The sequence below is a fragment of the Sorex araneus genome, chromosome 5 (assembly GCF_027595985.1).
Source record: "Sorex araneus isolate mSorAra2 chromosome 5, mSorAra2.pri, whole genome shotgun sequence".
NCBI classification, from domain to species: domain Eukaryota; kingdom Metazoa; phylum Chordata; class Mammalia; order Eulipotyphla; family Soricidae; genus Sorex; species Sorex araneus.
In genome coordinates this window covers 184192513-184218133 of record NC_073306.1, presented here as the reverse complement: position 1 = coordinate 184218133, position 25621 = coordinate 184192513, and the positions used below count along the sequence as shown (strand labels likewise).

The 25621-nt window shown below is 47.9% G+C and overlaps 1 protein-coding gene across 3 annotated transcripts; it reads right to left on the bottom strand.

Moving 5' to 3' along the window:
* Positions 1 to 1715: 1715 nt before the first annotated feature.
* On the bottom strand, positions 1716 to 25152 carry REST (RE1 silencing transcription factor). 3 transcript variants are annotated; one of them, XM_055140424.1, is made up of 5 exons: positions 24810 to 25152; positions 21409 to 22315; positions 15071 to 15154; positions 5338 to 7275; positions 1716 to 4906 (listed from the first exon to the last, which is right to left on the bottom strand). In XM_055140424.1, exons 2-4 carry the CDS (start codon positions 22301 to 22303, stop codon positions 5369 to 5371), a joined length of 2886 nt encoding a protein of 961 aa, XP_054996399.1. In that variant the 5' UTR covers positions 22304 to 22315; positions 24810 to 25152; the 3' UTR covers positions 1716 to 4906; positions 5338 to 5368. The 3 variants fall into 3 exon arrangements, with proteins under 3 accessions (XP_054996399.1, XP_054996397.1, XP_054996398.1); XM_055140422.1 differs by having other exon boundaries at positions 1716 to 7275; XM_055140423.1 differs by lacking the exon at positions 24810 to 25152 and adding an exon at positions 24005 to 24354 and having other exon boundaries at positions 1716 to 7275.
* Between the last annotated feature and the right edge of the window lie 469 nt (positions 25153 to 25621).

The window sequence follows — 25621 nt, the reverse complement described above, 5'->3', positions numbered from 1 at the left end:
ATTTTAGAACGTACCATGTTGAAAGCCCAGTCTCATTGGCCTGCATCTTTTCTTTTTCTTTTTGGAGTTGGTTCTGAGATGCACAGGGGTTACTCCTGGCTCTGCACTCAGGAATTACTCTTGGCGTGCTCAGGGGACCATATGGGACGCTGGGAATCAAACTTGGGTCGGCCATGTGCAAGGCAAACGCCCTACCTGCTGTGCTATCACTTCAGCTCCTGGCCTGCATCTTAACCTGAATTATGTACTTTTATATTTAACCTCTTCTTAACCCTCGACCAGTGCCCCAAGGAACCCTCCCAGCCAACCCCTCCAAGTAAGCTCAGTTCTACAAACTCCTCAGTTCTGATGACTTGTAATTCCTTACTATATTGTTGGGGGGAGAATAGGGGGGGCCCACACCTTGAGAGTTCTGAGGTTACTCCTGGCTATGCTCAGGGGAACATATGGATGCCAGAGATTGAATCCAGGTTGACCACATGCAAGGCAAATATACTACTCACTGTACTTTCCCTCTGCCCCCTGTATTGTTTTTTCAAATCTCACATATAGGGGTTTTTTTCTCCAATTGCGGAGGTGGTGACGCTTACACATATAAACAGATAAAGCTACTGATATGTACACCTCTGGAGAAGCCTGTTTTGGCTCTCCCCTCATTTAAACAGAACCATGTAAGTAATAGAACTGGTCCCTTTTTTGCAGTAAGGAGTAAGTCCAACAGTGCTCAGGGCTTAACTCCTGGCTCTACTCTCTCAAAGGGACACTCCTGGCAGGCTCAGGGGACCGGAGAGTGTGTGGATCCGCAACATGCTAAGAAAGCTACCCTACCCAGTTACTGCTGCTCCAGTCCTAGTGGGGGTATTTTAGGCCGCACGCAGCCACGTCTTAGGGCACTCCTACTACCCTGGCTTGGGAGATCATATGCAGCACAGGAATTGAACCAGGGTCGGTTGGATGCTAAGCAAACACCTTAGCTAGCCTCTACACTATTTCTCTGATCCTCTAGGCCTTTGTGGTTTTCACCATGCTGGATTAGAGTCCAGGGACTGGCATGTCCATCCCCAGATTCAGGTGATAGCGGGCCACATCTGGCTGAACCCGGGCCTCCAGCATACAAAGCATTTTCTTGGCCTAATGAGCCATCTGCAGGCAGACGCACGATCGGTTCCACTTAATTGACAAATTTGGTAAAAACAGCATGGAAAAAGTTGGGGATCTACAAAAGACAATGTTTCAGGCTCCACGAAAAACACATTTCCTTTGTACAGAAACAGTTCAGGAGCTCCAGAAGTTCCCTCCCTTTAGGAGAGCAGGGCTGAGACCTACTACTTGGATTCGCTTCTGCTTGCAAAAGCATCGAAATAAGCACTCGCCCATGGCAATGACAGCACTCGATAGGATACCTGATGTGATTCAACTTACTTCCATTTCGGGGCATGTTTTTCACCCTACAATATGAAAAAATTTACTAACACCGGGCCTGCTAATAGTGAGAACATATAGAGGGCAGAGCACTTGCCTTGAACATAAGGTACTCTATCTAGTCCCCCAAGCCTGCCAGGGATAACCCTAGAGCTCAGAGTCAGGAGTGAGGGCCGAGCACCACCAGGTATGGCTCCCGACCAAAAAAAAAAAAAAAAATAGAGGGGTGGGGGAAGTATGTGCAATTGCAGTAAAATTAACTTGGCGTATCAATAATAAACAAAGGCATAAAAGGCTTTTTAAATCTTTATTTCAACATAACTATGCTTACAGAAATACACTCATACTGGTTAATAGAATGCAATTTAAGTTTAACTTATCCTACACAATTTGGACCAAAACCTTGGTACATGGTTTAAGCTTTTTAAACAAGGATTTCCAATCTGATTTTTATCTATTACAAATGTATATAAAAGATCCTCCATCATATGCTGCTAAAGCCAGCAGCAATAACCTTGAGAAATTAACCTTTGGTTTGTTTCTGAAAAGTAACATGTATTGCACTGTAAAAGTTTATAAAATTGGTGCAACAAAACATTGCTGTAATGTTTCAATGCCAGTTTACAAAGTTCATTAGCTAATGGATGTTGAAAGGGTGGGGAGAGCCTAAGTACATTACGGTACTGTAAAAGCTATCTCATTCAGTTAATATTGCATGTAGATCACAAGTCTACACAAACCAAGATTCAGATAATTCCTTGAATCTGAATTAATACTATCAGCTCAGTTCATCTGCTGAGGTCAACAAGGGAACTTCACACTGTTTTCCTAGTTTATACAAAAAAGAAAATTTTCTTCCCCAGCTTTTCAGCCCAGAACTGATATACTACAGGCAAGGTATTCAATTCCTTCCATTGTCAACATTCATGGGGTAACATCTGATGAGGTCTACTTGGGTTTAAATTTGTATTAGCACACATATGCAAAGGAGTCCCCAAAGGTAAAGACCACGTGACTTTTCTAAAAAATAAAATGGTCCTTTCTTGGAAGACTAGAGCAAAACATCCAGCCAGTTATAAAGAAGCCCTATCAAAGAGATTTAGCCACTTGTAAATTACACCTCAATTTTTAAAGCCCCCCAAAAGCAGCTCTGAAAAGAGGAAAAATATAACTTAAAATATCTTGAAAACCAATGTGAATATAGGTTCAAAAGATAGTTAAGAGAAACATTTCAATAAGACTAACTAAGATTAGGCTTATAATGTATTCTACTGTTTCAAGTTTATCTCTATTTACTAAACATCAATTTACAAATAACATGTTTGTTCTTTATTCTTATATCAAAAGGGAAAATGCTAATTTTAATTCTATCCAGTAGAGGGAAACCAAGGAAACAAAAATATTCAAAAGGTTCCATGCAAATATCACATTTTTCAAATGGAAGAACTCCCAACTAGACCAGAAGTTCATACTAATATGCTTTTCATTGAAACAATTTTTAATAAGTACAAATACATGGCATTAAGGTTCAGAACCTAATATAGGCCTGACAAGTCCTTGTTTTCTGGAAGAAAGGCCTCAAGTCTCACTCAATTTCCAGTAACAATCTTTTTTCACAGATCAATTTTGTAACAAGGGATTCTTAATTTCCTTCATATTCTTTTAGCATTCTAGTCTTAAAAATTAGATATGCAATCAGCCCAATTTCCTACAAGTTATTTTTTCTGTAGTATGAAAGAATCCACTTTTCTTTCTTTTCCCTAAACTGATTCCCAATATCCAATCTGTATTAACATGAATCTTTTTATATTCAATGTAAAAGGTAACTTACATAAACTGTACCATGAATATTAAAACTAGCTGTTAGAAAAACTTAACTAGCTTTATAACTTAAGTTTTACAACATAAATATTTGCAGCGTGATCTTCTGTTGACAATGATTGTCCGAGCCAAGAATTTACCTAAAATTCAACATCATCTACAAATTCTCATTCATGCAAACAAAACACACACCATCAACACACAACTTACTCCTCACATCTAGAATCTTCTTTACATCTTTGGCCTCCCAGTCAATTCCAAGTTTGTATGTCTCTTAACACAAACTTCACTCTGATGTTTAACCAGTTACCTAACCACACTTCATCAATGCTTTTCCTAATCTTCCCTGTCTCACTGCCCAAAAAAGGAAACCTGCCTCAAAGAGATCACCAAATCAGGAAAAAAAAAAAAAAGTGGTTTCTTCAAAACAGCTCATGAGACAGAATTGTTCATGATCCCCTACTGGGATCGAACCTTACTTGACTGCAACACTTAAGTATTATCCCAAGAAAAATCCTCTGTTGCACTCATGTTATTTTTGGCAACTGGCCAAACATACCAAAAAACTGTGGGAGTGGACACTATTATACAAAGTGCCCTCTGCCAGGTTCACAACGATAGCTGCATTTCCTTGAGGCCTCAAATATCAAAAGAGACTGTCGCACAGACAGCCAGGACACCCACAAGGCTGTGGAGATCCCTGAGAAAGTGTGATCGGTAAGCCTGGACTGAAGGAAAAGTCATTTCACTCGTCTTTTTTCAGTGGATTTGTATCATGGGAAGTGGAGGCTGGTGTACCAGCGCTCACACTATCTTCCTTACCCTAGGTTTCTGGATCAAAGCTATGGCTTTAGAAATCTCTCAGCTAATGTTCTGAGTTATTCTGAGATAATTATGTCTTCTAAATCCAGGTCTGCAGTTTTGAAATAGCACTTAGAATTTCATATTCAGCTGAGTAGCCGTGTGAACACCAACCATCTATTTAGAAAAGAGTTCTAAAGAGCTGTCCTTGAAAATATGACTTAGCACTGTACATTTAGGAAATACCTGTACCAAAACAGGTCAAAAAAGTTCTGATGGTTGGTATTTGAGATAAAAAAAAAAACAAAAAACATACCATAGATAGCCGCTGTGGTTTGTTTATTGCAAAGTTCAGACTGAGAGCTGTGACTGTACTATCATTCATTTAAAATAAATAACATGAAATAAAGAGTCTGGCATTGATAGAGGATGTGAAAATCAAAGGATTGAAGCTGCATGTTTCATTTGCTCACAAACTTGCACACACCAATATTCTGCAAAAAAGACAATTGCAGCAAAAGAAAAAGAAAACTGCCCTTTTGCAAACAAGACTAAAAGCACCCCCTCTCCAAAGAGGCCAAAATAAACATGCATATATATGTATAAAGTGTTACTATTCAACACAAATGCTATTTCTAGGAAAAAAATTTAACTGCATAGGTTAAAAAAAAACAATGTGCAACATCTTAAGCCATTAAAGCACCAAAAAAAAAAAAAAACCACACACCAAAATCATAGTTTTTATGACGATTAAAATACACATACAAGAAATATTGATCAAACTCAGGAAGTAAATACCTGGACTGATACAATGTCCACTGTTGGGAGAATTTTTCTTCAATTTTAATGTCTCTTCTTATCTCTAAAAAAAATTTTAAAGTGCTAACTTTATATAAAGCAGGCAAAAATTTTCAAGTAATTTGCTATTTTAAGTAGGCCAATTTTTAGAGCTAAACAATGAACTAAGAATAAACTAAAATGGAACAAGGAAGAGAGACACAAGAAACTAACCGATTACCGCGGGACCAGCAATAGCATGCTCTAACACCATCTCAAGCTTCTTATTCACTGCACTAACCGATTTAGGTGTCTGCTGGTTGAAGACACTCCCTCTGATTTGCTACAATTTGTGTATCAACAATTTTAAGAGCCATAAAGGGAGGGGGAGGCGGAGAGCGCTATCTAAAAGGGGGGAGGGATTAAAACACTGAACATTAATGAGAGAGAATTTAAAAAAATAATTCCAAAGGTTGTCTACTACCGTAAATGAATACAAAATGTAATAGATCTTACAGAATAAGAGCTGAAGCCTTGTCCAGTGTGATCACTCCTGCCCTTTCGCTGCTTTTTCTAGGAAGTACACGTTGACCAGGTGGCGATTGAGGTGCTTGCTGTAGTCCTTCTCCTTTCGGAAGGACCGGTCGCAGAAGATGCAAACAAACGCTCCCCCGGCCCCCTTGCCCGGCCCGGCGTCGTCGGGGGCGCTTTTCTCTCCCGTGTCGGGCGCCACGGGCCGCGCCCCGTTCAACCCCGAGTCGTCGCTGCCCTCGGACATGTTGTCGCTGAGGTCGCTCCCGTCGTGGCTGTGGATGCCCTCATCCTCGTCCATTTCCTGGGCGTCGGTGGCGCCCGTGGCGGCAGGCGGGGTTGCGGCCGCGCACTTGGCCGCAGCATCCCCGTGGGCCGCAGCATTCTCCGTGGGCGGCGGCGGCGGCGGGGGCGAGCCGGGTTCCCGGGCGGGGGCCGTACCGGCCGGGCCGTTCTGGGCCTGGCTCTCGTCGGCGTCCACTTCCATGTCGGAGTCCACTTCCGGGTCGCCATCAGGCACCTGGGAGTGGGGCACCGCCGAGTCCAGTGCAGCGGGAACGGCCTCAGGCACAGGCACAGGCACAGGCTCAGGCTCGTGCTCGGGCTCGGGCTCGGGCTCAAGCTGGGGCGCGGGCGCTGCGGGGTCGGCGGGCGGTACCTCGCCCTGCGCGCCCTCGCCCCGCGCGCCTTCCGGCCTGGCTTCCGGCCTGGCTTCCTGCTCTTGCGGGATCTGGGCCTCGGCTTCCGGGCGGGCCCCGTCGGGCGCGGGGGGCGCCGCGGCACTCTCCCTCACGGGAACCAGGCCCACCTCCCCCAAGATCTGCTCCTTCCGGGCCGCCTGATTCGGCTCGCTCTGCTTCTCCTTCTTACTCTCTTTGCGAGGCGACTTTCTGGGGACGGGCTCGGCGGGCGGCGGCTCCGTCTGGGCAGGCGCGTCCATGGGCTCGTCCATGGGCTCGTCCACGGACGCGGGCGGCTGTGCGGGGGCAGGTCCCGGGGACGCGGGCGGCGCGGAGGCAGGCGCGGGCGGCTCGGGCTCCCTCGGGGCCGGCTCAGGCTCAGGCTCCGGCTCCGGCTCCGGCTCCCGCGCCGCCGCCTCCCTGTGCGCGGGCCCCTTGGGAGCGGGCTTGCCGCCCTTCCTGCCGGCCTTGCTCTTCAGCGTTTTCTTCTTCGAACTCCTGCGCACGCACGCGCTCTGCCTTCTCGGCTCCTCCACCTTGCCGGCGGCCTTTGGCACGTCCTGGCTGTTTCTGGGTTTGCTTTCGGCCTTCTTTTTCTTCTTCGCAGCCGGTTCCGGCTCGGGAGCAGGCTCGGGGAGGGGCTGGGCTTCGGCCTCCAGCTTCCTTTTGCTCTTCTTGGTTTTACAGCTTTTCTCCGAGGTGCTCCTGGGAGGCGGCTCCGGCTCCTTCGTTTCCATGGCCGACTTGCGCGTTCTCGTGGTCACTTGGACGGGGGCGTTACAGGGCTTTTTCTCTTTAGAAACATCCTTCTTCTCCGCCTTTAAAGACTTCTCGTTTTTCTTCCCAGCCGACGTATCCCCTTTGACTTTCGCCTGCTCCGTTTCTGGTTTCTCATTGGTAATGTCGTTACTGGGCAGGTCGGCCTCCCGCTTTTTGGTTTTCTTTAGCTTGACTTTTGAGACATCCATGGTTTTGCTCGGACAGGTAGGATGCTTGGACTTGAAGTGATACTGCAGATTACACTTCTTGGAAGCTGCGTAGTCGCAGACAGGGCAATTGAACTGCCGTGGATTCACGTGCAGCTCTACGTGTTTTTTGAAGTTACTTCTATCTGCCGTTTTGTAGTCACAGTGCGGGCAGTTAAGAGGTTTAGGGCCATTGTGAACCTGTCTCGCATGGCGCGTTACTTCATGCTGATTAGAGGCCACATAACTGCACTGATCACATTTAAATGGCTTCTCACCTGAAGGTTAACGAGATGTTGAGACATACATTAGGAATTGAAGATTTTATGAAAACAAGGGAAAAAAAAAGGCACTTCACTGAAAAGACTGCACCATGCACCTTACATTGACCCATATTTATTTGTATATCCCATGATGTTGACTCTCAAAGCAAACGGAGAATTATCTTGGTAAATCATCACCTGCTAAAAGTTCATAAACTAAGGCTCTCTCAAGAGCTACTAAAGAACAGAGGCTCATTAGTAAGTAAACAACAGTAACTGTGTTAAGCGCTCTATTAACTTTGGGGCAAGAATACAAATTTTACACCTCATCCTTAGTTTAAAAAAGGTATGAGTATACATAATCACTAATCTTTTCAAAGATAAACCTAGATTTTCAAAGAAATACATCATACTCTATAGTCCCAGACATTTTTAGAAAGATTTTAAACACTGCTACGAGCCTCATGGAGTTAAAGGGTTTTGATATTTACTTAACCCTTTTGCACAGCACAGCAAAAGCTGAGTCAAGCTTTGTTCAGCAAAACTTACACAATACCAAATAACTACTTCTTAGGAAAAAGCTGATCTTTCCCAGTCTTACTTCTGGGAAAGAAACCAGGTAAATGACATGGAGCATACAAATAAACATGGCATGTAAAAAAAAGCATACAAAGTCATAATCACAGGTACATATATAACCAAAATGACCCCCCACCCCCAAATTAAAGGCGTAAGAGTAACACGTTCTATCTGAATACATACCCATCTAGATCACACTTTAGTAAATATTACCAAATGGTATCCATACCACACTGGTCCAATGGAATGCATAGTAGAAAAATGGAAATTGACATTTATGAAAATTCATGTCAAACATACTCAAATTCACATCAAATTTTACTTTTTTCATAAAGCAAAACCATTCAGACATTATGAAAACCATGTAGTTCATAAGCTTTACATGATCAGAAAATGTCTGATGATAAAATTACTCAAAAGCAAAGACATGTATCCAGGTATATAAACCAAGACCTGTAGAATACCTGGACCCGCTTTCCACGTTATCAACAGGATCTGTAAGAAAGATTACTGGAACATATTCTTTGTCCCCCTGTACTTGGCCCTATCTTGTCCTCTCCAATGAATAACTTCAATAAGAGGCAAACATTTATTTAACACAAACACAGAATGGAGGAAACTGATTTCATAATAGTTAAGAGTCTGTCAGGGAGATAAGATGGTTCAATGGGCCAGCGCAGGCCAGAGCAGCAAGTAGGGCACTTGTCCTGCGTGTGGCTGACCTAGGTTCGATCCCCAGCATCCCAGGTCATCCCAAGTTACACCAGGAGTGATCTTTGAGCACAGAGCCAAGAGTAAGCCCTGAGCACCTCCACGTGTGACCACAAACAAAAAACAACAGTCACGCTGTTCTAGCATACAAATACCTGGAGATCAAGTAAGGGTGATATGTAATTTTTTTTTTTTGATTAGTTTTTGGACCATACTAGGTGATGCTCAGGGGTTACTCCTGGCTGTCCTGACAGACCATCTCTCTCTAGTGAGATGCCAGAGATAAAAACCCGGGTCATCCTATGCATGGCAAAAAGCCCTATCAACTGTGTACTATCCGTCCGGCCCCTTCCTGTGTATTTTGTGCAAAGCATTGAAACCCGTTTAAATACCTGGAGCCTGAGAGGGAGTACAGCGGGTAGGGCACTTTCCTAGCACACAGCTAACCCAACTTAGATCCCCAGCATCCCATATGTTCCCCTGTGCACCGCTAGAAGTAATTCCTGTGTGCAGAGTTGGGAGTAAACCCTGAGCATCAGCAGATGTGACCCCCAACACATCAAGAAATAAATAAAAATAAAAAACTCAATTACTTATCAATAAAATCTATAAGGCAGATACCTTATAGGCAGATACCTCAGCAAAGAGCATGACCTGCATCTGGGAGGTCTGGGTTGGAATCCCACAGCAGTGTCAGGAGTAGCTCCCAAAGACCTCAAGTGTCCCAAAGCAATCAAAACTAAAACTCAGTACATAAAACAGCATAGGACCAAGAAGCAAAATGCACGTATCTTTTGAAATGACTTAGTAATTTTTGGATTAAAGAGTCACATGTTTCTCCAGCCTTTCCATATGAACCCAACCTCTAAGGAACTTATAAGGTCTATCTGTTTCTGAAAATAATTGCACTATTAAAAATTTATAATGGGAACCAGAGTGATATAGCACATAGGGCATTTGTCTTGCTCCCGGCCAACCTGGGTTTAATATATAGGGGATTCCATATGGTTCCCAAGCACCACCAAGAGTGATCCTTGAGCACAGAGCCAGGAGTTAAGCCCTCAGCACTGCTGGGTATGGCCCAAAAACAAAAAAGGAAAAAGAAAATTCTTCTTCACTGTCGCTATCATACTGTTGTTGTTCACCGATTTGCTCGAGCAGACACCAGTAACGTCTCCCTTGTGAGACTTGTTACTGGTTTTGGCATATAGAATACGCCAAGCTAAGAATAGCTTGCCAGGCTCTGCCGTGTGGACGGGATACTCTTGGTGGCTTGCTGGGCTCTCCGAGAGGGACAGAGGAATAGAACCCTGGTCAGCCTCATGCAAGGCAAACGCCCTACCCACTGTGCTATTGCTCCAGCCTAAAGAAAATTACAGTGCTTTTAAAACGTGGCAAGATTTTTGTTGGCTCTTTCATCTTTCCCCACACACAATATCATTTTGCTGTCACTAAATCTTGTCTATATTTGGAATCAGCATTTTCGGGGGTCAGAGAGATAGTACTGCTGGTAGGGTGCTTGCCTTACATGCAGTGGACCCAGGTTAGAACCCCAGTATTCCATGTAGTTCTCCAGAGTACCGAGTGCAGCATTAGGAGTAACCCCTGAACACCACTAGGTGTAGCCCTCACCCCCAAAATAAAGAAATGGGAAAAAGAAACTTTTAAGATCTGAATGCATCTTATCCAGGCTGAAATGGCAGCAATGGCAGCATCTCCACTAACAGGAAAGAGAAAAGATGTGAGTGTTCCAAGCACTACAGAAAGATCCTTTTGAAATCATTAGGTAGGAACACCAACAGGAGGGGAAAAAAACATGTCTGTACATTCACTAATACCCAATTTTCTTTTCCATCAATCCCCCAACGCACAGCAAGCAAGCACATCAACCAAGTGTGAACACCATAACCAAGCTTATGACCCCAGCAAACAACAAAGCCATCAAGGAAAGCGGCGGGGGGGGGGGGGGGGGGGGGTAGTAGCCATATCTGTTTCCTGTTTGCAACTCACAAACTATTGGCAGTCCATGAAAGATAAAGATAATAGCTCTGCTCTTTATTTACATGATTTTATTTCATTAAGAGGTAGATTCTTGAGACATTTTCAAAGTTGTAATGTTTGGGGGCAGGTTTTGGGGTTTTTTATTTTGTTGTATTTTTTTTGTGTCAGGTTTCACAGGGTCACATGCCCTGCCTGTTGTTTTTGTTTTTGAGGGTTTGGGGGGGGGGGGCATTGGGGGCCACACCCAGCAGTGCTCAAGGGTCCCTCCTGGCTCTGTACTCATGAATTACTCCTGGCGGTGCTTACTGTATGAGATGTCAAACCCGAGTTGGCTGCGTGCAGGGCAAACACCCTATTCATTGTACTATCACTCCAGCACCCCAAATTTAAATAATTTTATTATTTAAATAAAAAATCAAGATGATTGGGGCTGGAGCAATAGCACAGCAGGTAGGGCGTTTGCCTTGCATGTGACCGACCCGGGTTCGATTCCCAGCATCCCACATGGTCCCCCGAGCACTACCAGGAGTAATTTCTGAGTGCATGAGCCAGGAGTAACCCCTGTGCATCGCCAGTGTGACCCCAAAAAGGGGGGAAAAAAATCAAGATCATTAATTTTATAATTTTAAAATCTTAAAAAAAGAGCAAAAGCATTCAATTTGTCACATGGATGGAACTGGAGGATATCATACTGAGTAAAGTCAGTCAGAAGCAATGGGACACAGAATGATCTCTCTATTATGTGGAACTTAAGGGATACAGAGCAAGGTAGCAACAAAGGGACAAAAGGAAACTTAAGGAGAGAACTGAGACACTTAAGTGAGCTTGGGGACAGCCAATGGGAGAATGGGAGAGGAACTGGAAATATTCAGGAGAAGATGAGCAGAATGGTGGTGTGACTTCGGAATTATGTACACAGGGAAACCATCATTAACTCTGCAAATCACAGTACATCAATAAGAATAAGGTTATAAAGTACAATAAAATTAACTGAAAACATTTTATCCTCTCCTAAACCTATTGTCTCTTGGTCAATAGATTCAAACTTAAATATCTCAGGAGTACTACATTTAGAAATAAGAAATCTCAATTTTGGGGGGTATTTAACAGATAGTTACTACTCATTAAGACATGCTCCCCGCTCCCACAGTATCAGGAACTGAACCCCCAGGAGTAGCATATGCTAGGCTTTGTAAGTGCGCCACCAAAGAATGACACTCCCAGTCCTTCACCAACAAGACTCGGGGAGATAGCTCAACAGGTTATCCTTGCAAAAGGCTTCTAATACTTGCTGAACTCCAAAATGTGCCAGAAAGATATGTCAATGAGCTACGCACAAGCTTGGCACTCAGAAGGCCGGGGTTCAATACCCAGTCCTGCATGGTCCCCAAGCGTTGAGCGGCAACAACTCCAAACAGAGCTAGCAATAAGCCCTAAGCATATCAGATATGGCTTAAATATCAAAAATAAAATAAATGTGTATGTGTATAGACAATTATATTCATACAATGTAGAAAAATTTTAATGAAATGTCCTATCCATGTGTATATGTATATAAATATATATACACACATATATAAAAGGTGAAAATTTTATAAAACAAATATGAGCTAGAGAGATAGCAAAGCCAGTAAGGCATCTTCTCTGCAAACGAAAGACCCAGGCTGAATCTCTAGCATAGCATATGGTACACCAGTCCCAAGAATGATCCCTGAGCAAAACCAATTGTGGCCCAAAAACAAAAAATAAAAACTATTTAGCAAAGATTACTAAGTGACAGAAAACATCATGAACAAATGACAAAAAGTATTGTTGATTCAATTAACCCAAAAAGAAATGCCATCATTCTTATCTCTAATGTGACCCAGAACACTAATGAACCAGCTATATGAGACTTCAAATAAGACTATAAAATAGAATTCAAGCATATAAACCTCCAAGAGATACAAGGTAGGCCTGAGAAAACTTAAGTAACATAAGCAAGTAAGATCAAACCAAAAGAGGAAACATCCTGTAGGGAAAACAGCGTATTCTTCAATTGTTATTTCCTCCCCCACATTTGCAATGTGATAAAAGAACCTCTATACCTCAGGATAGTTATGAAGAAGGAAATCCTAAAATGTTTAACTAAAGGCTTTAGCTCTAGCTATAGGACATGATGAGTACCCATAACAAATTTGAGACAATATCTAAGTTACCCTCAGAACTTGCAACCAAGGGGCTGGAACGATAGCATAGCGGGGAGGGCATTTGCTTTGCACTCGGCCAACCCCCAGGTTTGAATCCCAGCATCCCATATGGTCCCCTGAGCACCGCCAGGAGTAATTCCTGAGTGCAAAGCCAGGAGTAACCCCTGTGCATCGATCGCCAGGTGTGAAAAAAAAATAAAAAAAGAACTTGCAACCAAAAAAATGCCTAGAGTAATAAAATCCAGTTTCTGATTAAATGACCCACCTCAACTGCTTAGGAAACTTAGAAGGTACATTAAAGTTCGTTAACATGACAAGCATGCTCAGTATAAGTTTGAGTATAGCTTTATACTTAAAAACTATTAGGCTGGAGAGTTAGTGCAGCGGGTAGGGCACTCAGCCAACCCAAATTCAATCCTGGGCATCCCATATGGTCCCCCAATTGCCAACAGCAATTCCCGAGTGCAGAGCCAGGAGTAACCCCTGTGTATTGCCAGGTGTGACCCAAAAAGCAGAAAAAAAAAAAAAGTTACTCCTGATGGTGCTGGAAAAGGAACCCAGGTCAGCCATGTGTAAGGAAAAGGCCCTACCCTCTATGCTATCGCTCTAGCCCCCTCCCCACAAAAATTCTTAATCAAGGCCAGAAAGACCATGCAGAGGTTAAAAAGGCACTTGCCTTTGCATGTGGCAAACCCTAATACAAATCCCTGGAACCACACCTGTGTCCCTGAGCACCACTGGGCCATTTAAAGCACAGAGCCAGGAAAAGCCCCTGAGCACTTCGAGGTGTGGCCCCAAAACAAAAAACAAAATTTCTTTACCACTGACTTTACAAAATATACCACATAAAATGCAAGCTAGCTCCTCAAGGAAGGCTCCCAAGAAGTGCTCACGGAGCCTGGGGACCATTCCCAGCCACACTTGGCCCTGCTATGGTGCCTTACTTGAATAAACTGACCCCAGTTTGATGCCTGGGACCACAAGTGGTCCCCTGAGAACCAAATATAGTGGCCCCTGAGCACAGAACCAGGAGCAAACCCAGATACAGCCCCTTGGTCACTCTCACCAAAGAAGAGCTTTCTCCTTCCCAGAAGTGCTGTGCATACAAATTTATATTCCATTCCAAAAATTCCTCTCAAGGGCTGAGTTCAGCAAGAAGAGCACTTGCCTTGCACATGGCCAACCCAGTGGTTCAATCTCCGGCAAGCTATACACCCACGTAAACGCCAGGAGTTAATTCCTGAACAGAGCGAGGAGTTACCCACCCTGAGCATAAATGGTGTGGCACAAAAACAAAAAATAAGAGTTCACTAACAGACTCATTAAGAATATCCATTCAGGGGGCCAGAGATACAACAGAAGATAAAGTATTTGTGTCTAGGCAGCTGACCTCCGGTTTTATGACACCCAATGTCCTCCCCAAACTCCACCAACAATGACTTCTTAGTGGGGGCTGCAGCAATAGCACAGCAGGTAGGGCATGTGCCTTGCACGCGACCGACCCGGGTTAGATTCCCAGCATCCCATATGGTGCCCCTGAGCACCACCAGGGGAAATTCCTGAGTGCAGAGCCAAGAGTGACCCCTGTGCATCGCCGGGTGTGACCCCCCCCAAAAAAAGAAAAAAAATAAAGAATGACTTCTTAGAACAGAGCCAAGAGTAAGCCCTAATCACTGCCACTTATACCCAAGCCCCAAAAAAGAGGAGTCGACACATACAGAAGGCAGGGCACTTGAATGCGGTCTGAGTCCGACCCCCAGCACCCCACATGGTCCCCTAGCCACCGGGAGTGGGCCCGGAGCACAGAGCCAGGAGTACTGCAGGCTGAGGTGCAAAAAACAAAAAGAAGAATTTCCATTTAGGAGCCTGAAATGTAACTCAGTGGTACAGAGGGAGAATATAAATCTCACACGCTTGAGGCCCTGGGTTAATCCCTGAGCTCTACCACACACATGAAAGAAATTGAGTATGAAATAACACAATATAAAATGTCCACTCAGGGGCCAGAGAGGTAGGACAGCAGGTGGAGCATTTGCCTTGCATGCAGCCAACCCAGGTTTGATCCCCGGCACCCTGAGCACCGCCAGAAGTAATTCCTGAGTGCAGAGGCAGGAGCAGCCCCGGAGCACTGCCAGGTGTGACCCAAAAAGAGAAAAAAAAAAGACTTTAAAAAATAAAATGTCCATTTAAATACAGCTCCTCAGCAACAGAATACTGACTTGGGAGTGTAGTTTCTAAACCGTATTAAAGGTGTGATCATAATGATGACTGGTTTCAGGTCTAGAACTTCCTTGTGAGAGTCGAGAGCAAAGTTCCCATTTTTTACTAACCTGAATGAGTACGCATATGTCTAGTTAGATGAGTCTTCTGAGAACTTGAATAATGACACAGTTCACATTTATATGGGCGTTCTCCTGTAAAGAAAAAAAAAGTTTTGCTTTTAAATGACTTTAAAAGGCCAGTACAACTGTCACTAATAATCAATCATGAGTATATTTCACCCAAAATATTTTCCAATACTGAGCATTATTTCATCTGAATTTTTTTCTCATACCTGACAAAACTGTCATATCTATTATAGATAATATAAATGAACTAATTCAGATTTCACATAACTAAACTTTACTAACCAAACTATCACTGGCTTTCTGAATTCTCAAAGCACTTTCCATTTTCACAGTAAAGCTACATATTACACACTGAACACTGAGCCATTATCTTGACAAGGAATCAAGCACTCTTTAGAATTATATTTTTTAAGAATCTACCCTGGAAGACAGAGCAAAAGCACAGCTGGTGGGGCACTTGTCTTTCACAAAGCTGACTGGGTTCCATCCAGTGTAGAGCCCTAAGCACCCAGGTGAGGTCCAAAAATAAAACAAATATAAAGTAAAGAATCTCTCGGGCTGGAGCAATAGCACAGTGGGTAAGGCATTTGCCTTGCATGCGGCCACCCTGGGTTCGATCCCCAGCATCCCATATGGTCCCCTGAGCACCGTCAGGGGTAATTCCTGAGTGTAGAGCTAGGAATAACCCTTGTGCATTGCCAGGTGTGACCCAAAAAGCAAAAAATAAAAAATAATCTCCCATGCGGAAGGGAATCTACTCAAGACCAGAGACACAGCTCAACAGAAGTACAGGATGTGCATGGCGGAGGCCTGGGTTCATTCCCTGGCACCACACTATACCGAAGCACAAACCAAGCCAAGAGCAGCCTCTGAGCAACGCCAGGTGAGATACAAGTCAGCGAGACAAAAGAAACACAGAACTTCATTTTGTTTTTCTATTTCTATGTGGATGTATAGCATAGATAATGTAATAGATAATGTAAATTGTTAAATTCAAAAAACTCACCTAACTACACTTTGCTAACAGAAGAAAAACACAACAAAATAAAATTTAAAAAGTTAAGAACTCGAGGCTAGAGCGATAGTACAGCGGGTAGGGCGCTTGCCTTGCACACAGTCAACACGGGTTCAATTCCCAGCATCCCATATGGTCCCTGAGCACCGTATTAGTTAATTCCTGAGTGCAAAGCCAGGAGTAACCCCTGTGCATTGCCGGGTGTGACCCAGAAAGCCAAAAAATAAAAGTTAAGACCTGTTTTTGCCTCTGGTTTTGGGGCGACACCCAATGATACTCAGGGTTTACTCCTGGCTCCGCATTCAGGAATCACTCCTAGCAGGCTCGGAATATCAAACCCGGATCAGTCACATGCAAGGCAAGCACCCTACTCGATATACTATCACTCTGATCACAAATTAAAATGTTTTAAAAGGGAAAAATCAAGAGATAAGATAAGTTTTAGGGGCTGGAGCGATAGCACAGTGGGTAAGGCGTTTTTGCCTTGTACACAGCTGACCTGGGTTCGAGTCCCAACATCCCATATGGTCCCCTGAGCACCACCAGAAGTAATTCCTGAGTGCAAAGCCAGGAGTAACCCCTGTGCATCACCTGGTGTGACCCAAAAACAAACAAATACTATTTCAGGAAGGCGGGCAAACTTTTGCTTTGCACATGGCCATCCTGGATTCAATCTCAGGCACCCCCCCCCATATGGTCCCATCTCACCCACACTCCACCCAGCACCCCTGGGAACCACCAGGAGTTATCCCTGAGTGCAGAGCCAGGAGTAAGCCCTGAGTACCACCAAGTGTCACCCAAAAAAAAACCGAAGAAAAAAATTCTGAACCTCCAGTTTTATGTAACCTTGAAGAGTAAAAATGAGTTACACTTGGGGCTGGAGCAATAGCACAGCGGGTAGGGCGTTTGCCTTGCACGCAGCCGACCTGGATTAGATTCCCAGCATCCCATATGGTCCCTCAAGCACCGCCAGGAGTAATTCCTGAGTGAAGAGACAAGAGTAACCTCTGAGCATTGATGGGGTGTAACCCAAAAAGCAGATGGAAGATGGTGATGACGATGACGATGACGATGACGATGATGATGATGATGATGATGAACAAGCCAAATCTGTTTGTGTTGGGGCCACACCCATCGGTGCTCGGGGATTACTTTTGGCAGTGTTCAAGGGATCATATGGGATGTTATAGATCAAACCTGGGTCAGCCATATGCAAGCCAAGCGTTCTACCTGCTTTATTATATCTCTCAGGTCCCAAAAAATCCAATTTCTGGGGGTGAGAGGGGGCTTTTTGGGTCACACCTGGAGATGCTCAGGGGTTAATCCTAACTCTGCACTCAGGAAACACTCCTGGTAGGGCTTTAGGGGGCCATATGGGATCCTGGGGATCAAACCTGCGTTGGCAGCATGCAAGCACTTGCTGTACTATTGCTTCAGCCCAATTTTTTAAAATAAAGGGATTAAACATCTAGTAGGTAGTATGCTCAACTTGACTGGCAGTAACAAGTTATACAAATATACACACATGTATATAAGTAAAAATATTTCATCAAGGTGGATCGGTGATGTGACTAAGAGAGCGTCTGCCTTGCATGTGTGCAGTCAGCATGGCACCACATGGCTGGTCACCTGGGCACCACTTATAGAGGCATCAGCTGAGTAGCCCTCACCACCACCAGATGTGCAGCCCCACCCCCCTAACAAAAATCACGAAGATACACATAAATGTCATGCACATTACTCTGACAACAGTTCCTACGTGAACACTCTATACTACCACTTCTATGTAAAGTCCCATATTTAACATAAAAGAAAAACTGAAATCAGAGGCCTGACAAACTACAGCAGGAAGGACATGTGTCTGGCACTCGGCAGACCCAGGTTCTATGCCTAGCTGGCTTTGACTGACGACCACCTGGTCCCCTATGCCCTACCACCTGGCAGAATCCCAGAGAGCAGAACCAAAGTAAGCCTTGAGCACTGCTGGGGTGGGCCCAAAAATAACCTTAAATAAGTGCCAGAGAGGTAGTTCAACTGCTGAGCCCATATGCTAGAGAGGCTAGAGTTCTATCCTCCGACACAATCCCGCAGAGCCAGGAACAAGTGTGACCCAAATTCAGAACACCAAAAAAACACACAACATGAACGTAGAGTACTTACTGATGAAGTTACATGTGCTATCTGGGGTTAGACTGCGTCAGTCCAATAGTGTCTCAACTATTTCGTGATTACTGGGGTATGATTCCCAAATAAATGTCACTCCCTAGGCTATGTATTTCCATAATGTTTAGACTTTATTTTTGGGGCCAGAGGATAGTACAGTGGGTAGGGCATTTGAATTGCACACGGCCGACCTGGATTCAAGCCCCGGCATCCCATATGACCCCCCCAGGCACCGCCAGGAGTAACCCCTGAGCATCGCCGGTGTGACCCAAAAAAAGCCAAAACAAAACAAAAAAAAACTTTATTTTTTAAATAAGATGGTTTCAAACCATAAAGGGAATCAACGACTAGTTACAATGAATTTCATAAAGTCTACAAAATCTTGGGGCTGGAGCAATGGTACAGCGGGCAGAGCGTTTGCCTTACACGCGGCCGACCCGGGTTTGATTCCCAGCATCCCATAGGGTCCCCTGAGCAACGCGAGGAGTGATTCCTGAGTGCAGAGCCAGGAGTCAGCCCTGAGCATTGCCAGGTGTGACCCAAAAAAGCAAAAAAAAAAAAAAAAAAAAAAAAAAACACAAAATCTCTTTTTAAAAAAATTTATGTCATCCTATTTATGTTTTTGTGCCTCCCAAGCAGTGCTGAAAAGCTCCAGGGGGTGCTCCTGGCTGCTCTCTGCCAACCAGAGGGCAGGGAATAACCAGGCCACCTGGTATCTCAGGGTTCCCCAGGGCTGCACAGAAATGTTTGGGGGGATCGTAAGATTAAGCCAGCATTGGCCACAAGCAAGGTAAGCACCTCAAACCCTGGAATTTCTCTCCAACCCCAACCAAATCTTTTTTCTTTTTTTCCTTTTTGGGTCACACCCAGCGATGCTCAGACCTGACTCCTGGCTCAGGACTCAGGAATCACTCCTGGCGGTGCTCAGGGGACCCTATGGGATACTGGGAATCGAACCCTGGTCTACCGCTTTCAGGCAAACGCCCTCCCCACTGTGCCACTGCTCCTGCCTCCCAACAAAATCTTCAGATTTCAAAGTTTTTAAGTGCCATCTGCAGAGCCGGAATGATAGTACAGTGGGTAGGGAGTTTGCCTTGCACGCGGTAGATCTGGGTTCAATCCGTGGCATCCCATATGGTCCCCCAAACACCACCAGGAGTAATTCCTGAGTGCAGAGCCAGGAGTAACCCCTGAGCATTGCTGAGTGTGACCCAAAAAGCAAAACAAAAAAAAGCCATCTGCTAGAGAAGGCTTCCTTGGAAATCTTGCTGTAGATGCCTAAATTCTATCGGAGCTGGAGCCGTACGTGTAAGCAGCCACCTGCAAGTGCCCAGCCCAGGCTCTCCCCAGCACACCGTATGGTTCCCCCCTCACAAAACACCACCAGGAGTGATCCCTGAGCACTGAGGCAGAAGTTACCCCTGAGCACTGCCAGGTATGGCCCAAAAGCAAACAAAAAACAAAATCTACTGATTGTGTCCCACTTAACTTGTGGGGTTCAGTCCTGGGGTTCAAATTCCTGAAAAAGTAACCCAATGCAAGTAGCACCCAGTTGCTTTCATTTAAGACCCAAGAGTACACAGACCTAGTTTATCTTGGGGTGGGGGTGGGGGCCTGGGGATCTGGCAATGTGCAGGGGCCTGTCACACCCTGCAGTGCTTAGGGATACTCCCAACCTGCAGTATCAGAGGGATCCTGTGAGCTCGTTTTGGCCCCTAGATCATTTCATTTTTTGAGCCATCAAAAGTGCCAAATTTGGGAGACAGGGGGACACCAGCGGTACTGCACAATGCTGTTAATCATGAACTGAACCCAGAGCCTCACACATACAAAGAAAGTGCTCTACCACTGAACCACCTGCCCAGTCCCTAAAGATACCAACTCTTAACAAAAAAAATTACACGATTCACACACACACACACACACACAAAAAAAATACCAATAGTTACAATGTTCTGACAAAATTGAGAGCCCCCCTTTAAGATATTTGACAGAGAACTTAAAAGTGAACGATGCAGGGGCTGGAGCGATAGCACAGCGGGTAGGGCGTTTGCCTTGCACGCGGCCGACCCGGGTTCGAATCCCAGCATCCCATATGGTCCCCTGAGCACCGCCAGGGGTGATTCCTGAGTGCATGAGCCAGGAGTGACCCCTGTGCATCGCCGGGTGTGACCCAAAAAGCAAAAAAAAAAAAAAAAAAAAAAAAAAAAAAGTGAACGATGCAGGGCTGGGGAGCATTTGCCTTGCACACGGCCGACCCGGGGTTCAATTCCCAGCATCCCATCTGGGTCCCCTGAGCACTGCCAGGAGTAATTCCTGAGTGCAAAGCCAGGAGTAACCCCTGTGCGTTGCCGGGTGTGACCCAAAAAGCAGTAAAACACTTTATTCTTATTAATGCTTCCTCTGGAAAATGTTTGCAAGTGTTGTAATCCCAAACTTTAAATAATTAAATCCTCACATTCTTGCTCTGGAGACTAATTGTTCCATTCAGGAACAGCACCACCAAAAAAAAAAAAAAGGAGCTTTAAGTAAATGTTAATTTTTGAGTGAAGTTCTGAAAGGGTTAATCATTGGGTTTTCCTTTTTGTGATAAGCTCCCCATTCCTTTAGGAAACTACACATTCACTGTCAACTAAATATGTAGCTTTTTTTTTAAAGTGTAGTTTAGCTACATGAACTACGCAAGTTCTTAGGCTATTGCGTTATGATCTGTCTTGGCTGCTCTTTCAAATAAGTGCTACAGACATGTTCCTTCACTTAATACAAGTCCTGTATATTAATACCCACCCACCCCCATGGAGAAAATGAGGCAAAAATAGACCTTACATAATGTCTAAAGACAAGAACTATGTGGCTAGAGCGATAGTACAGGAGGTACAATGCTTGCCTTGCATGAGGCTGACCTTGGGTTCAATCCCCTACATCATCCCATATGGTCCCCCAAGTATCAACAGTATTCCTGAGAGCAGAGCCAGGAGCATCACCCGGTGTGGCCCAAGCCCCTAATCCTCCCCCCCCAAAAAAAAAGGCAGAACCAGGATTTGAACCCAGAGTCCCAGAAAACCCAGTTCTTTGGAACCTGACTACCCACTGCCCTCTCTCAAGCAAGCAACACTCAGGACAGCAAGACCCACCCTCTTACCTGTGTGCGTTCGAACGTGTTGAACGTAATTGTTCTTCCTGTCTGAAAAATAGTTGCATTTTCCACATGTGTACACTTTCCTTGGAAAATGGTTTCTCAAGTGTTTCCTCCAGTGATACTCGCTTACTGTGGTGTAGGTGCAGATGATGCACTTGTACACACGCTCGTTATCCCCGGCTCTCGTGTGGTGTTTCAAGTGCGCCGTGTAGTGATCGTATCTATTGGTATTGTAGCCACAGCGATCACAGCGAATGGGCCCCTTGGAGAAATCTCCCTCTTCCCCCGCGGATGCGCCGGACTCCCTGGCTTTCGCCTGCTTCTCTGCACTCTCCTCCACGAAAAACTTCTTGGCACTATGAACTCGGATGTGATGCACGAACTGCTCCTCGGATTCGGCTTCGTACTGGCACGGCTTACAGCGGAAGGGCTTGGTCTTCAGGTTCTTGCACTTGTCCTCTGCCCCAGGTGTTTCGGGGGGGACCTCTTTACTCGAACTGTACGCTTCTGGGGCCGCGGGCACCTCGAACACAGGCTGCGGCTCCACCACACTGAGTTCCAAACTCTGAAGTTCCACGCTGGCCAGGCCGCTGGGCTCCCCTTTGATTTCAGGAGACTCCTCCAGGCCTTCCCCGTCGCTGTCGGAGAAGTTGCTGTCCCCGACCGGCATCAACTCGGCCATCTGCCTCTCTTCGCCAACCAGGTAATCGCAGCAGCTGCCGCTGACTTCCCCCGTGAGGGCCACATTGGCCAGCATGATGAGCTGCGGCGCAGCGAGTTCCGCTTTGGAGAGGTCGTGCAAATCATACATGTCGTTGGACAGGGCCATGCCGATGTTGCCGCCGCCGGGGAACAGCCCTCCTCCTCCAGACGCCTGCCCCATTACCTGGGTGGCCATAACTACTGCGTTCTGAATCAAAGACAAACAAGTTTAGACACACCGCTGGCCTAGAACCAAAGCAGCACCCATAACGTCTTGCCACTTAAAAAAGTAAAATAAACTAAGCCTCCCAACACAGGCTTTACGTTCAGGAAAGCTTCGTGAGTGACTAAAAATAACCCTTCAGGAGAGTTTTGTTAATTGTGATTTTCCCCTTTAGTACCGTCACGGAACGTTTTCCTTCGCCTCCCCCCAAATTGTCAGCTGTTTTGACAATATTCCATCATCCACTCCGGTCTACCACCGGCATGCCTTTCCTCAAGCCCTTTTAATTGTTCTGGCCTTTTTAAAAGCTACTCAGAAGGCCAATTAAAATGACTTTTCAAATGAAATACACGGAACAGAAAACTCCCCTCCCTTAAATCTGCCTTTCAACAGTTGACTGATCTGCAGGAGAAAAGGGAGAAACCTAAAAGTGTAGGAGCCTCGACTAAGCACAATCACGTCTGCAAAAGAGAGTCCTGTAATAACTGGTCGAGCAAACTGAATTTCGTGTGCTCTCAACTGACTCCGGATGAATAAGCTACTGTTGGGGGGGGGGGGAGAGAAGTTCCACTTTGTACCTAACTTTTTTCAATGAAAAAAGTTAAAAAAAAAAAAACCTTACACAAACACACACACACACACCCCATTTTATTGTGTGTGTGAGTAAGTTTGGTGCACTCCAAACTTTCGGGGAAAAAAAAAAATTAAGCCTGAGAAAGGCTCTGAACCCCGACCCGCTGGAACAATCGCTCCAGCCCCACCGTCGCGGGCGCGGCGAGGGAAGCCATTACGAGATCACCTTCCCGAAAACACGCCGGGCCCTGCAGGGCCTCGGACCCTCGCCGCCCGCGGGCTGCTCTCCAACGAGGTGCTCTCCTGCACATCAGGAGGAGCCTCGCCCACCCTCCAAAAAACAAAAACAAACAAACAAACAAAAAAAGGAGACCTAAAACTTTCAAGAGAGAGAAAAAAAAACGAATCAGAGGACAAACAGGAATCCGCGTCGCCCAGGTGCAGCGGCAAGCCGGGAGGGCAGCTCGTACCAGCGGCAACAGCAACGGAAAAGGCAGCCGGATGCCATCACAGCGGCCAGCACCGAGGGCGAGCAAAGCGGCCGCGGGCCCGGGCGCGGAGGCCCTCCCGACCCTACCTGCCGCCGGCCCCGGGGGGAGGCTCGCGCGGCTCGCGCCGGGGCGCTGCGCACGGCCCGGGAGCCCAACGTGTTGCACGAATTCCTCCGTGCCGCTGCCACCCGCGCCGGGCCGGCGGCGGCATTCCTGCCTGAAATAGGCATTCGGCCATTTTCTCAAAATACCCGACACAAAGCGGCTCTTTGCAAACTCGGGCGCTCTCGCTTCCTCTCGGCCCGGCCCGCTCGCGGCCACACGCTGGAAGCGCCGACGCCAAGGGAGTCGCCCCCGGGCCCGGCCCCGAGCTTTCCCCGGGCTTCCCGGCGCTCGAGAAAGAGAGGGGAGGGGATTTTAAAAAAATGGGGGGGAGGGAGGAGAAAGAGGAAAAAAAAAAGATGGACAAATCTGGGGTGCCGATGGGCCGAACCGAGTCTTCCCAAGTGCCTAGGGCCGCCCCCGCCCCCCCCCCCCACCGCGCTGCCCGGACCACGAGCGCCCCCTCCCCCGCCCCCAGCCCCCGTGCCGGAAGAGGGAGGAAAGTTACCGCGTCGTCGCCCGCCGGCCCGGCTCGTCGCGGCGGCCCCGGGCTCGCCCTCGGCGCACGGCCCGCCCGGGACGGGCTCCTCGGGCGCCCTCCCGAGGCGTCGGGGCCCGAGCACCGCAGGGGGGTCCCCCGCTCGGCCCGCGCGCGCCCCGGAAGTTTGCGATCTCACTCCGGACTCGGGACGCGGGCGGCGGGGTGGCCGGGCGCCCAAGGCCGCGGCGGCGAGGCGGCCCGAGCGCAGAAATCGCTGTCCAGCCCCATGGGCGGACCCGCCCGGGCCCCGGGGCTGACTCAACCCGCCCGGGCGCAGCGCTCCACGGCGCCTTCCGGCGAAAGGGAGAGGCCCGCGAGGGCGGGGAAGGGGCCCGCGAGGGCCGGCCGGGGGGCTGCGGGGGGCCGCGGGCCGACCGCGAGGAAGTTTCAGGACCGGCGCCCCAAGCAGCGGCCGCGCCGCCGCTTCCGCACCCCGACTCCCCTCCCCAGGCGCGGCCCCGCCGCCAGCGCGGAGGCGGCGGCCCAGCCCGGGCTGCGGCTGCCCAGAGGGGGTCCCGGCGCCGCACCGCTCCCCACCGACGCCCCCGGCCCAGCCCCCGAGCCGCGGCGCTGTAACCCGATCCCGCCCGGCGCGGCCGCCGCCGCAGCCTCAGTATCTGCAAATCAGCCCTGGACAGCGCCTCGCACCGCGTCCTTCCGCGCCCTCCCCCTCTTCCTCCTTCCCCCCCTCCTCCTCCTCCCGCGGCCGCCGCCGCCCGGACGGCCCTCCCCCACCCCGATCGCACCCCCCGCACCCCCGCACCGCACTTACCGGCCGGCCTCCGCGAGCACGCACGGACGACCCCGAGTCGCCGCTCCTTCTCCGACTACTTTTCTTTGTTGCTGGAGTTTCGGGGGAGGGGAAGGGGGGAGGGGGGAAAAGTTAGGCGCAGGGGCCCGAGAGGCCCGGAGAGGCCCAGGAGTGGTGCCGGGGAGAGGGCTCAGGCCGCCGGTCCTCGCGGGGCCGTCCCGGCCGCCGCCGACGCCGGGGTCTGGGGCCCGGGGCCTCGGCGGCGCTGGCTCTGCTGCTGGGCTGCGAGCTCACGGCAGCCACACATTCCAGCACAGGAGGTTGCGCCGCGCACCCGGCCCGGCCCGCGCCGCCGCCGCCGCTGCCGCCGCCGCCGCCGCCGCCCGCCGGACACGCCCCCTCCGCCGCCCGCGCGCGCCCGCGGGACACGCCCACTTGGCAGCTAGCACCGCCCTCCGGGCACGCCCCCTCCGCCGTCTCCCGCCCGGCGAACACGCCCACTCGGCCGTCGGCACCGCCCACCAGATCCGCCCCGTTGGCCGCCCGCGGGACACGCCCACTCGGCCGTCGGCGCGCGTGGCCGCCGGCGCCGCCCGCCTCTTGGCGTCCGGGGCAGTGCTGGGTCCTGACTCAGCTTCCCGGGCGCGTTGGGGGAGCCGCGGGGAATCCGCCTTACCCCTCGCTCTTGCCCTCAGGTCAGGAAGGAGGCGAGACCCTCTGCCTTTCTTGATTTCTTTTACAAACAAACAACAGAAAAGTTCCCCCCACCCGGCCCCGGCGCGCCTGCAAGAGAATAGAGCTGTTAAAAGAAACCTCCCGTGCTCTTTAGAAAC

Bases quoted from the DNA above. Each gene is read 5' to 3' on its own strand.
- REST (XM_055140422.1), bottom strand. From the start codon at position 22,303: ATGGCCACCCAGGTAATGGGGCAGGCGTCTGGAGGAGGAGGGCTGTTC. The intron at 15,155-21,408 runs GTAAGAGGGTGG...TTTTCTTTACAG, and splicing joins ACACGTTCGAACGCACACAG to GAGAACGCCCATATAAATGT. The intron at 7,276-15,070 runs GTTAGTAAAAAA...GTTAACCTTCAG, and splicing joins ACATATGCGTACTCATTCAG to GTGAGAAGCCATTTAAATGT.